General features: G+C 43.8%; 1 protein-coding gene across 2 annotated transcripts in view; it reads right to left on the bottom strand.

Moving 5' to 3' along the window:
* Positions 1-7599: 7599 nt before the first annotated feature.
* The window catches only part of IARS1 (isoleucyl-tRNA synthetase 1), a 97728-nt gene continuing 91726 nt past the window's right edge, over positions 7600-13601 (bottom strand). For both annotated transcript variants that reach the window (XM_045575047.1, XM_036420099.2), the window contains exons 33-34: positions 12975-13127; positions 7600-8148 (exon numbers count right to left, since the gene is read on the bottom strand). In XM_045575047.1, the coding sequence (XP_045431003.1) occupies positions 8066-8148; positions 12975-13127 (236 nt within the window). In that variant the 3' untranslated portion in view covers positions 7600-8065. The remainder of the gene's footprint in view (positions 8149-12974; positions 13128-13601) is intronic.

Below are 13601 nucleotides of genomic sequence, written 5' to 3'. Positions count from 1 at the left end.
TCTCGGTGAGCCTCTCGGACCAGCTGGTGGTTAAATCTGGAACTCAACTGTAAGCCCGGAGGGACTCCAGGAGGTGTGATTGGAGGGGGATGCCAGCACTTTTCCCCTCGCTTGGGAAGCAGCGGTGGGGGTCGCCAAACAGAATCTCGAAGGGGTAAGGCCCTGTACGTAAGGGGCACAACGGGCCCCAAGAAGGGCGAACGGAAGGAGGCTTGCCCGGTTTTCGCCAGTCTCCAGTTTTAATTTGTCAAGGTTTCCTTTAGGGTCTGATCATCCTCTCTCCCTGCCCTGAACTCTGAGGTCTAAGATGCAGTGTAATTCCCAACTTACACTAACACGTTGGCCAATAGTTGAATGCTGTGGGCAATGACCGGGCCATTGTCGGACCCCATCGCAACAGGCAGGCCAAACCTGGGGTAATTTCTGAGATTAATTTCTTAACTACCCTGTTTCCCTGAAAATAAGACAGTGTCTTATATTAATTTTTGCTCCCAAAGATGCGCTAGGTCTTTTTTTCAGGGGATGTCTTATTTTTCCATGAAGAAGAATACGGTACACATTTATTGTTAAATGAAAATAAAGAAAATTTATTACCTGTATATGGTTCGGTAGTACGATAGTTGTCAACACAAACCAGACAAACTGTGAATCCTACAGTATCAAGAATTTACTCATTTATTCAATGACAATCATGTCATCATCTTCTGGAACATCATCATAACAATCCAATTCCTGAATTTCCCAGTGAATTTCTTGTGACTCCATTTCTTTCAGAATCAGTGGACCAAATCTCTCATGGTTAGCCTGGGGGTGGGGGGTGGCTTATTTTCGGGGAGATGCTTATATTTCACTCAGAAGAAAACTTGTAAGTAGGTCTTATTTTCGGGGAAACATGGCACTATCTGGGCTGCTACATACTTGATAGGGTAGGCTTCTGGCCAGCGGGAGAATCTATACAAATGAAGAGGCAATATGCTAATTTGTCCATTATGCTGTCCCAGTCAGGACCAGTCTGTGGGCGGACCGGGGCGAGGACTTCCACTCCCAGCTATCATCACGCTTCCTGTGTGCGTCTCCCTGGCTCCGAGAGGGGCTGCCCGCTCATCCCCGGCCAGGGGTGTGACACTGTCTGCCTGCATCCCCATTCCGTGCCGATGTGACGCTGCGGGGGGCATGGGGGTAAGGGGCAGCTGGGCTTGACAGGGGACCTCAGGCCACACCCCCCTTCCCAGCACCGGGCTGGGAAACCTCAGGCCATCCCCCTGCCCCAGCACCGGGCTGGGGGACCTGAGGCTGTGCCCCCACCTGGAGGGGCTTGACGGGAGTGGGGCCAGCCGGGCCCGGGTCTCACCCAATGGGGGTGGGGCCAGCCGGGTCCGGGTCTCACCCAATGGGGGTGGGGCCAGCCGGGTCCGGGTCTCACCCAATGGGGGTGGGGCCAGCCGGGTCGGGTCTCACCCAATGGGGGTGGGGCCAGCCGGGTCCGGGTCCCACCCAATGGGGGTGGGGCCAGCCGGGTCCGGGTCTCACCCAATGGGGTGGGGCCAGCCGGGTCCGGGTCTCACCCAATGGGGTGGGGCCAGCCGGTCCGGGCCTCACCCAATGGGAGTGGGGCCAGCCGGGCCCGGGTCTCACCCAATGGGGGTGGGGCCAGCCGGGTCCGGGTCTCACCCAATGGGGTGGGGCCAGCCGGTCCGGGCCTCACCCAATGGTACCGGTAATACGGGCATTCGAAAGCCGGCGCTCAGGTGGGCTTCGCAGAAGGTTCCCATGGCACTGGGGGGTGGGGGGACCACCTGTAGGTCCTGCCCCAGGGAGCGCTGAGGCTTCTCTGACCAGCATGTTGTAGGGGACTCCGGATGTTCTTACCAGAACGTGCCGAAGCCCCAGCTGAGAGCCTCAGCAAACAGAGTAGGAGAGTTTTTAAATCCCCGAGCAACCAGGTCCAGATCCGTTGTCCCAATTCTCCCCCCCCTTTTTTTTTTTTTCATTTTTCCATCTATTTTTATTTGTTTATTTATTTATTTATTATTATTATTATTATAAATCTTTATTGTTCATATTATTACAGGTGTTCCTCTTTTCCTCCCCCCATAGCTCCCCTCCACTTGATTCCCCACCCCACCCCACACCCTTACCCCCGCCACTGTCCTCATCCATAGGTGTAAGATTTTTGTCCAATCTCTTCCTGCACCTCTCAGACTCCTTTCCCCCTGAGAATTGTCAGTCCACTCCTTCTATGTCCCTAATTCACCAATCCATTCTGTTCTTCAGATTTTTTTTGTTCACTTGATTTTTAGATTTACTTGTTGGTAGGTATGTATTTGATGTCTTTTTGTTGTTCATAATTTTTATTTTTATCTTTTTCTTCTTATTCCTCTTATTAAAGAATACCATTCAGCATTGCATGTAATCCTGGTTTGGTGGCAATAAACTCCTTTTTTTTTTTTTTTTTTTTTTTTTAATATGTGAAGCTCTTATTCTGACCTTTAATTCTGAATGATAGCTTTGCTGGGTAGAGTAATCTTGGTTGTAGGTTCTTGCTGTTCATCACTTTGAAAATTTCTTGCCACTCCTTCTGGCCTGCATAGCTTCTGTTGAGAAATCATATGGAAACTTCCTTGTAGGTAACTAGCTGTTTCTCTCTTGCTGCTTTCAAGATTCTCTCTTTGTCTTTTGCCCTTGGAATTTTAATTGATGTGTATTGGTGTGGTCCTCTGTGGATTCCTCTTGTTTGGGATTCTGTGTGCTTCCTGAACTTATAAATCTATTTTTTTCACCAGGTAGGGAAAGTTTTCTGTCATTATTTCTTCCAATAGGCCTTCAATATCCTGCTCGCTCTCTTCTTCTGGCACTCCAAAAATTCGGATGTTGGTATACTTAAAGCTGTCCCAGAGGCTCCTTACACTATCCTCACACTTTTGGATTCTTCTTTCTTTCTGCCTCACTGGTTGGGTGTCTTTTGCTTTCTCATATTCCAGATCTTTGGTTTGATTTTTGGGGTATGTTGATCTACAGTTGAATTTCTGTATATATTTAGTTCAGACAGTGTATGCTTAATTTATGACTGGTCCTTTTCGCTTTTTATGGTATTCTCATAAGGTCCTTGAAGGTCTCATTAAGCTTCTTGGAGATCTCAAGTTTCTCAGCTGTTTTTAGGAGATTCTTGAGTAACCTTGTAAATGTGGTTCTGAACTCTGCATCGTCCAGTTTACTTTCCTCCATCTCTCCCATTATTGTCATACTTCTGTGTTTCTGCATTTTGGCTGCCTCCCTGTGTTGATGGAGTGGCTTTCTGTGGTCAGTGACCTACAGGGGTCAGTAGCTCAGCTTCCCCAATGACCTGAGGTGGTTGCTCTTGGTACACCCTTCTGTGGGCTGAGTGCAATGTCTTGGTGTAGTTAAGCCTGGATTGCTGTTGGTACACTGGCAGAAATTGACCTCAAGGCCAATTGGCTGTGAGGACCCACTGTGTCTATAATTGAAGAACTGCTGCGCAGGAGACACGCTTATGGTGCAGGCCTTGTTTCAGTGGGGCTTTGGTGCTCACTGAGTCGGCCTCCCGAATGTGTTACTTATGGATGTTAGGAGTTGAAATCTGGTGTCTCACACTGGCCACTAGGTACACTGGCTTCTGGATCTCCAATGGGGTGCAATTCAGCTACTGTCTGAGGCCATCCTGCAAGAGCTACAGTGAGAACCACAGTCCTCTCCTCCCTGTTTGGAGCTTGGAGGCTTTGCAGCTGTCTGCACCGGGTTGCAAGTTTGCTAGGTTAAACTTCAATAGAGAAGGCCATTCTTATGCAAAACTGCTGCTTGGAGCTTGGGTGTGCTTGTAGATTGTGTGGGGTGGAGTCTTAGGCCGTCACTAGGATAGGGTGTGCCAAACAGTGATGGCTGCCAGTGAGCCATCTCTGCCTCTCCGACTGTGTCCCCCAGTCTCACACCTCAGCACAGAAAACAATTATTCTTGCATGCCACTCTGCAAGCAAGCCACCCTCACTTTCAGACCTGATAGAAGACAGTCCAGCTTCTCCACAGAAACTGGATTTCAGAGATCAGGAACTTGTCTCTCTTCGGATTGAAGAAAGCAATGCCGGCCGCCAGCTGGGATCCGCAGCCAGCCTGTTTTGTGTGTGCTCGCGTACCTGTTTTTCAGTGCTTGTGCCCTGAACGCTCTTTTCTCTTTCTGTCTAGTTGTAGAACTTCCACTCAGTAGGCTTTCCCGTGGTTCTAGTCTTTTAGTTGCAGTTTTGAAATTGTTGTACACAGCAGCAGTTTAGGTGTTTACCTACACCGTCATCTTGGATCTCCAAAGTACTAATTTAGTTAGTTGACTTTGGGTTCATTAAATTGTCTGTTTTCTTGTATCTTGTTTCTGAGAACTGAAATCCCTAATTCTCTGTCATTAGAATCAGCCGTCACCAAGCAGTAGTCTGTGAGGTCTGAAAGGTTGTTGACCACTGACATTTTTTTATTTTTTTAAAAATAAAATTTGTTTTTTTACAGAGAGAAAGGGAGAGAGATAGAGAGCTAGAAACGTCAATGAGAAACATCAACCAGCTGCCTCTTGCACACCCCCTACCGGGGATGTGCCCGCAACCAAGGTACATGTCCTTGACTGTCAATGAGAAACATCGACCAGCTGCCTCTTGCACACCCCCTACTGGGGATGTGCCTGCAACCAAGGAACATGCCCTTGACCGGAATCGAACCTGGGACCTTTCAGTCTGCAGACCGACGCTCTACCACTGAGCCAAACCGGTTTCGGCGACCACTGACATTTTAAATCACATATTTCCATTTCATTTTTGGGACAATTTTCGTTTTCTTTCTAGGCTGCCATGTTACCTTGGTTGTTCATGGTATTTGATGGATTTCTCCTCATTGTAGATATCTATGTATGAATGGCACTCCTTGAATAGACAGTCTTCCTATTGCTTTACAATAGGTGGTGCTGAAGCAAGATAAGTTTCTACCACCTCCCTGGCATTTCAGATGTGGGTGGGGTTCCAATAGAAGGTATGTGTCTCCTCTGTGCTCTGGTCATCTTGGTCTCAGAAAACAAATCCCCCAGGGGAATGAATGTAGTGGCCACTGGGGTTCCAAATCCGTGAAATGCCAGGCTGTCCACTTCAGCCAGACACTGCCCACGGAGCAGCTGTCATCTGTTGGTGTGAACTGGGATAATTTGGTCACTTCCCTTGTTGCTTTGCTTTCCCATAATGTTGACTGGCAGACATCTGTGGCATCACCTCCATGTCTCCACCCTACCCTGGGATTAGTTACATTGTGCCTGTCACTTAGGGAAAAAATTTCAGATAATGTGCCAGCCGTCACTGCTATAGCTTCTTCTGGGGCCTGCTGATGGCTCTGGGGGGCGAAGGAGAGGCAGTCAGGTTCCATGGTTGTCTCTGGATGCTGATTGTCAAAAATGTGGCCACACCTCTGTCCTTCATCCCTGCCTCGGTCACTGGGCTCAAGAACCAGCAACCTCTCATGTACAGGGTAATGCCGATCACACTCACCAGGGCGAAGTCCACTTTTAAGTGTCATTGATTGGAATATCAGATGTTATGAACATAAGAAAAGGGTAATCCATTGTATTTACCATATTTCTGCTCTATCGGTATTTCAAGTTTTTTTTTTTCCTTTTGTATTTCAAAAACTTTCTCTAGCTAATTTTAAAAAATATATATATTTTATTGATTTTTTTACAGAGGAAAAGAGAGGCATAGAGAGTTAGAAATATTTATGAGAATCATCGATCAGCTGCCTCTTGCACACCCCCTCTCGGGATGTGCCAGCAACCAAGGTACATGCCCTTGACCAGAATCGAACCTAGGACCCTTCAGTCTGCAGGTTGACGCTCTATCCACTGAGCCAAACCAGTTTTGGCTTCCTCTAGCCAATTTTTAATAGTAGGTCTTCCAGTGACAAATTATTTTAGTTATAATTGTCTGAAAATATATTTTTTTACTCCTTAATTATTGAAGTACAGAGAATTTATAGTTCAGTTTGTTTGTTTTTTCCTCCCCCTTACAAAATATTATGTCAATAGTTTCTGGATTCTAATAGGCAGGTAGCATCTAAAACATGGATGGATATTCTGAACAAAGGGATGATTCACATACCAGCAAGAATGGAGAACAGCTCAAGATTCATCACCTCAGACTATGTGCAATTTAAAGATGACTTTTAAAAAAATGTTATTTTTAATTACAGTTGACATGCAGTATTATATTAGTTTCAGGTGTACAACACAGTGATTAGACATTTATGAAAGGTAAAAAGTGATCCCCTAAGTCTAGTACCCATATGGCACGTTATCGCATTATTCACTATATATTCCCTGTGTTGTACTTTACATCCCTGTCACTCTTCTGTAACCCCATTTATACTTACCAACCCTTGACTCCCTCCCAAAGGGCAGCCATCAAAATGTTCTATTTCTGATTATTTAGATTCCATATACAAGTGAAATCATATACCTGTCTCACTCTGATTTCACTTAGCACAGTGCGTGGCAGGGCCATCTGTGGTACTGCAGATGGCAAGATCTCATCAGACCCACGGCCCTGGTCTGTGTGGCTCAGCCTCATGTCTGTGCATCATCAATCCCCAGTAGGGGCATGCAGAAGACAACTGACCGATGTTTCCCTCTCTTAATTCAATAAAAAGATATTTTAAAAACAAACAAAAATCTTGTGAATTATTTTTGAACCACTGTTGACTGTGTAACTGAGACCATAAACAAGCAAACCCGTAGATAAGGCAGATGGGGAGAACAGCTACCCAAATCTGGACTCTTTGGTTTGGACTCTGCCTAGGGACTCTGGATTAGCCTAAACAAGGTTTTCTGAGAGTTGCAATGCAGTCTCAACTTTCTCTAATCAGTCTTCCTTCTTTCTTCTTAAATTTTCATAGGTGTCAAACCTACATTGTAGCCTGAAGGTTCCCTCTACCATGTTTAAACCCCTGCCCCTTTTCCTTTGTGTACGTCTCCCCCAACAAATCTCATACATCTAATTCTGTTTAGGCATCTGTAAACATAGGGTCTTGGGAAGAAGGTATTTATTTAGTACATTATATTTTATGTATATATATTTTATTGATTTTTTACAGAGAGGAAGGGAGAAGGATAGAGAGCTAGAAACATCCATGAGAGAGAAACATTGACCAGCTGCCTCTTGCACACCCCCTACTGGAGATGTGCCCTTGACCGGAATCGAACCCAGGACCTTTCAGCCTGCAGACCAATGCTCTATCCACTGAGCCAAACTGGTTTCAGCAGTCAAACCGGTTTCAGCTATATTTTAAAATAAATCTTTTAAAAAAGAATTAAGAGAGAGAGGGAGAGAGGGAGGAAGTGGGAAGAGAGAGACTTGTTGTTCCATTTATTTATACATTCATTGGTTAATTCTTTTATGTGCCCTGATGAAGGATCAAACTTGCAACCTTGGCCTACTGGATGATGCTCTAACCAACTGAGCATCAGGGCTTAGTCCACTGTCTTAATACAGAAGTCACTATATTAAGTTTTTGTGTTTTTGAAGATTATAACTTTCAAATTTCAATAAATAAAGGGAGAATGAATTGCTTTTAACATATTTATTATCTGAGAAAGCTTGTTTATTTTTCTTGCTTTAATGGAACATATTCCATCAAATTATCCAAGGAAATCCAGATAATTATCAATTTCTTCAAGATTTTAAGTATATTTTAAAAGTCCATAAAAGGATAAACATTATGCCACTTTAATAACTTTCTCCCCTTATATGTAAGGAATTCAAGTACAGAAATAAACTCTAGTGCTGAGGTAACATTGCAATCTTCTCCCATCATGTCTACATAGGTGCTTAAGGTTATGTGAATATTGCTGTAAGGATTTAAGCTACTTGATGAACCAATACCACATCACATTTAGGCCAAAAGCAGCACATTTAGACCAAATACACCTGAAAGGAATATTTTCAACACATGAATATGTGTGTGTGTGTGTGTGTGTGTGTGTGTGTGTGTGTATGTGTGTAAAGGTTGACTGAACCACACTGGTAACAGGAAGTTAGAAGTCAGCCGTTGTTGGAAATACAGAAACATACACAGTCTTCGTGTTCAAAGTCTTCAGGGGAATTTCTTCTGTAATTTCTAGAGTGAAATAGATGAAAAACAAAATAAATTTTCTTCCAATTGTGCATACCATAAAAATGTCAGCAGCTTGAGTAAGCAATAAATTTGGCCTCACCACAAGAGAGGTTTGACCTTTCACCTGATAATTAATGCAAGGGAGACAGCTAACTTGGGGGGAGGAAGCCACACCAGAAAGACCAACCATATAATTCAAGGTAAAAGTAAGTTAACCATGTGGGCAAGGACTCAATCATGCCTATGTAATAAAGCTTCAATACAAAGCAAGGCACCAGGGGTGAGCTTCTGCGTGGGAACCCTGTACACTGGTATGCACCAGGGTCAGAAGGAACTGTCTATGACAGCTGAAGCTCTGCGTCTGCACAGCTCTCAAATTGGCCCTACACATTCACTTATTCCTTTCCCTGGATTAAACGTAGTCATGAATGCAAACGCTATGAAACCCGCTAACGTATTATCAAACCCGCGTGTAGCTGGAGTTGGTGCCCGAAGTGACAGGGCCTTGTAGGAAGCCCTCCCTCCACGTCTGTAGTTGGACCCTGACTGCTTATACTGAGGGTTCATTCTTTGTTTAACCTATGAAAGGCTGTGCCCCAATGGAAGTAATGCCACTCCCTCCACATCACACCACAGGCACTTCCTATATACACAGAAAAGGCCTAGAACAAAACCAAGCCAGTAGCCCAGATTGGTGGTTTCTAAATATTAACTTCCAGTAATGGGAAGAACAGCTATTTTCAGGTCTCGGGGAATAAGAATACGCGGTAAACCTAGGAAATGCCAGAAAACAACTGGTTTTGTTGAACCACACTGATAACAGGAACTTTTCTACAATGGAAGGGCTTGCGTCAAAGAATATAGGACCCAATACGCCCAAAGATAAAAGATTGCAGTATGCAAAGTATAACACAAATGCAATTAACACCGAATATATCAATATAAACACCCAGAAAGAGTGACAAAAGAAAAATTTAAAAAGCTCTTCGCCTACTTTGGTACATTTTGCTTCTACCCAGTTCTGAATTCAAAGAAGAAATCAACTTTCTCTAAAAATGGCTCTGACTTTTCTGTTTGAAATGGATTTCCACAAAGGAGGACAATCACATCCACAAAATGAGATGTAGAGATGATTCCACTCTGCAGACACTACGGAAATGATTTCAGCCATTAATGTCAAACAATTCTGGATACTGTCAAAACTGTATTTGTAAAAGGTGGTATAGTATTAATAGTGTTTGATGCATGTTTTGAGAGCAAATAAAACAATTCTGATTAGGGAAAATAAATAAATAAATAAATAAATAATAAATAAATAAAAATGGCTCTGTCCAAGCAGGAATCCTGAAGGTAAAAATACTCTCAAAGCTGCCTCCTTAACAGATAATAACTCCAAGATCTGGAGATGACATTTAGAATCTCTTGGAACAAGCAAGAATGCATTGGTGAGTTTTTAAAACTGTGAGCATTATGTGATCCTTCTATTTACCAAAGTATTAATACTTTATGAAAGACAATTTTTAGAGAAAAAAATACAGTGAAAATGAGGCCAAAGATGCCAGCGTGTGTCGTCACCTGCTGTCTGGGTGGTGGGCTTAACGACAGCAGCCCCTGTGCCCAGTGTGGGAGGCTGGCACCTATTTCTAGGAGGAACAGAGAAGCAAAAATACTGTTTGTTTCCACCTCTCTGAAGGGCTTACATAAGGCACTTGTCTTTGTTTCGCCTAACTTGGAACTCGGTCAGGGCAGAAAGTGGTAGGTAAGAACATTGTAAGGCAAACAAAAAACCCACAGATCACTGAAACATACCTAAGGCCTTGGAGGAAAAGTACGAGAGAGATTCGTTGGGTAATTGGGCCTTTAACAGCATCCTGAGTAATTTTTGAAAGCCACATGTATGCCCTGGCCCAGATCTAGGGACAGAAAACACCTGAGAAGATCCAAAGCTTTCAATTTCGAAAAAGGTAAAAGGCTTTTCTGGCTAAACCTGGCTGCTCTTTAGGCTCAGTACAAACAGAAGGTGAAGGTGGAAGCAGAGCTATAAATAGCTTGGCTGTGCTGAATGAGCCAATCTCCAAAGACTGACAGGTGGGTATTTTGTTGTTAAGCTTTTAATGCCTGGGGGTCAAGATAATCTGTAGTTGTAAACAAGCTAAAGGAACAGAGACAACAAGGAATACAGTCTTCGCCAGGGGTTGGAGGCAGTGTTTGGCAAAGTCATAAAACAAATGAATAATTACAGCTTTCAAAAATCAGAAATAGCCCTAGCCAATTTGGCTCAGTGGATAGAGCGTCAGCCTGTGGACTGAAGGGTCCCAGGCCGTTGGTTTTGTTTTTTTAATAAATGTATTTTATTGAGTTTTACAGAGAGGAAGAGAGGGATAGAGTTAGAAACATCGATGAGAGAGAAACATCCATCAGCTGCCGCCTGCATACCCCCTTACAGGGGATGTGCCCACAACAAAGGCACATGCTCTTGACCGGAATTGAACCTGAGACCTTGCAGTCCACAGGCCGACGCTCTATCCATTGAGCCAAACCGATTTCGGCTGAAGGGTCCCAGGTTTGACCCTGGTCAGGGCACATGCCTGGTTGCAGGCTCGATCCCCAGTAGGGGGCGTGTAGGAGGCAGCCAATCAAGGGTTCTCTCTCATTACTGATGTTTCGATCTTCTCCCCCTCAACCATCTACCTGAAATCAAGTGAAAAAGCACATAAATAGCGCGCCCTGGGAAGGGGGAGAGCCTAATATTCAAATGTCCAATGTTCAACATTAAAAATATCAAAAGGCATACAAAGAAGCAGAAAAGTTATGGCACAGTTAGAGGAAGAGCTAAATTGACAGAATCTGTCCTTTAGGAAACGCAAATATTTGAATTTACTCTCTATAGTAACTCTCTTAAATGGAAAACCACGAACTAATGGAAAGGCCAATTAAAGCCGCAAATAAAGAAATCCAAGAAAGCAATGTATCAACAAACTAAGAATATCAATAGAGAAAGTATAAAAGAAACCAAATAGAGATTCTGAGGCAGAAAAGGAAAACTGAAACAAGAACACAAGAGGAGCTACTACAATAGTAAATAGCCGATTTGAGCAGGCAAAAAAATCAGTGATCTTGAAATAAAACATTTGAAATAATACAGTTCAAATGGACTAACTAACATATACATTATGAGAGTTTTGGAAGGAGAAGAAAAGGTAGAAAGAACATTTGAAGAAATAGTGACCAAATCTTGAAAGTAACAAAAGAGAAGCCAAATGACAGGGATACTAATGAATAGCCAATTTCCAATCAGAAACCATGGAAGTCAAAGGTAGTGTGGAATAACATATTTAAAATACTGAAAAATTATCAACATGAAAACTCTATCTGGCAAAACTGTTCTTCAAAATTAAGAAGTTATTAAAGCACTAGAGGCCCATGCAGGAGGATTCGTGCAAGAATAGGCCTTCCTTACCCTGGCTGCCTCTGCCTTCCCACACTGCCCAGAGGCCTGGGGTGGCTGGGGCAGTGCGCAACGCCTGTGCCCCATCCTGCTCCCCCACACTGACTGGCCGGTGGGTATCGCAATGGTACAGTCAATGTGCATCTTACTCTTTTATTAGTGTAGATTCCCCAAAAAAGAAAAGTTAAGGGAGTTCATTTCCACTAAACGTAGTAAAGGGAATCCTTCAGGTTGAAAAGCAAGTGTGCTAGGCAGTCACAGTCATGTAGTTATATAACTTTCCACTGTCACTTTACAACTAGAGGCCAAGTGCACGAATTCATACACTGGAGGGAGGGAACTGGACGGGGAGGGTGTGTCCCTCTGCCCAGACTGCAAAAGAATGCAGGTCAGGCCAAGGGACCCCTCCGGTGCATGATTGGGGCCATGGAGGGACATGGGAGGTTGGCCAGCCAGGGAGGGACTGGGAGTGCTCCAGGACATGACTGGCCCATCTAACTCAGTCCCAATATACTGGACCCCAGCAATAAGCTAACCTACAAGATGGAATATCTGACCCCTGGTGGTCAGTGAATGTCATAGCAAGCAGTTGAGCGGCTTTAGCATTCATTAGCATATTACACTTTGATTGGATGATTGGCTGGCTGACCAGATGACCAGACATTTAGCATATTAGGCTTTTTAAAATATGTATATATTATTGTTTTTTTACAGAGAGGACGGAAGAGGGATAGAGTTAGAAACATCAATGAGAGAGAAACATCGATCAGCTGTCTCCTGCATGCCCCCCACTGGGGATGTGCCCACAATCAAGGTACATGCCCTTGACTGGAATTGAACATGGGACCCTTGAGTCCGCAGGCCGATGCTCTATCCACTGGGCAACATATTAGGCTTTTATTATATAAGACTAGAGGCCCAGTGCATGAAATGTGTGCACAGGGTAGGGTGGCTGGTGATCAGGGCCTTCCTTTATTTCATGCCATCTCCTGATGATCAGTGCACCTCATAGTGAGCGATCGAACTTCCAAGGGAACATTTAGCATATTAGCTGTGTGTGTGTGTGTGTATAGAGAGAGAGAGAGACAGAGAGACAGAGAGACAGAGAGAGAGACAGAGAGAGAGAGAAGTAGATAGATAGATATAGATATAGATAGGTAGATAGATAGATAGATAGATAGATAGATGTAGATATATAGATACTGGAATCATTTTGATCCTGGGGAAGAGAACAATTTAGAATCACCAAATTTAGAACATGCTAATTTTCCCAGAAGCATATTGAGGGTGGGGCAAAAGTAGGTCTATAGTTGTTCATATGGAAAATAATGCAACAAAAGAAAAATAAAAAACAAAAACTTAGCATGTTCTACAATCTCACCATCCACTTGAGACTCATTCAGAAACAGCTTTAGCTTCCTGCTGCGAAGGCCAAACATCTTGGCCGCTTCACACAGAAGACCTTCATAGGTGAGTCCATTCTGCCCACGTGGGTTCTCCAGCAGGAGGGTACCCACTGTTCCCATTAAACACTCTACGGAAGAAAGAACAGACTGCATTAAACCCTGAGAGTCCACACCATCAAGCTACAGCATCCCTAAGGAAGGGGGATGACTGCAAGCTTGGAAAGGCAGCCATGAGTGCAGGGCGCCAGTGAGACAGCTGTACAGTTTGCAGAAAAATCTCAAACATCTCCCAGAGGGAAAGGGAAAGGAGAAAAAGAAAACCAATCAGTATAAAAAGCCCTGCAGCTTGGAAAAAGAGTCATTCAGCAAAAGCGTCATGAAGAGCACAATGAGAATGCCAAACAACTGGAAAAACTAAGTTTTCAAAACATTTCCCAAGAAGAAAAAATAAGGCTGAATTAAAATATGTTGGTATTCAAGCAATTCAGCTTCATTTAGCTGTAACTTTTACCTACTCAATTTACCTCATTTCCTTTCCGTACCAGATGGATGAGAGTGTTTCCAAGCTTGTGTATGTTCATTTAAATCACTACATTAAAGCC

Source organism: Pipistrellus kuhlii, unplaced genomic scaffold (assembly GCF_014108245.1).
Source record: "Pipistrellus kuhlii isolate mPipKuh1 unplaced genomic scaffold, mPipKuh1.p scaffold_m20_p_62, whole genome shotgun sequence".
Lineage (NCBI taxonomy): Eukaryota > Metazoa > Chordata > Mammalia > Chiroptera > Vespertilionidae > Pipistrellus > Pipistrellus kuhlii.
This window is presented reverse-complemented; position numbering and strand designations above follow the sequence as displayed.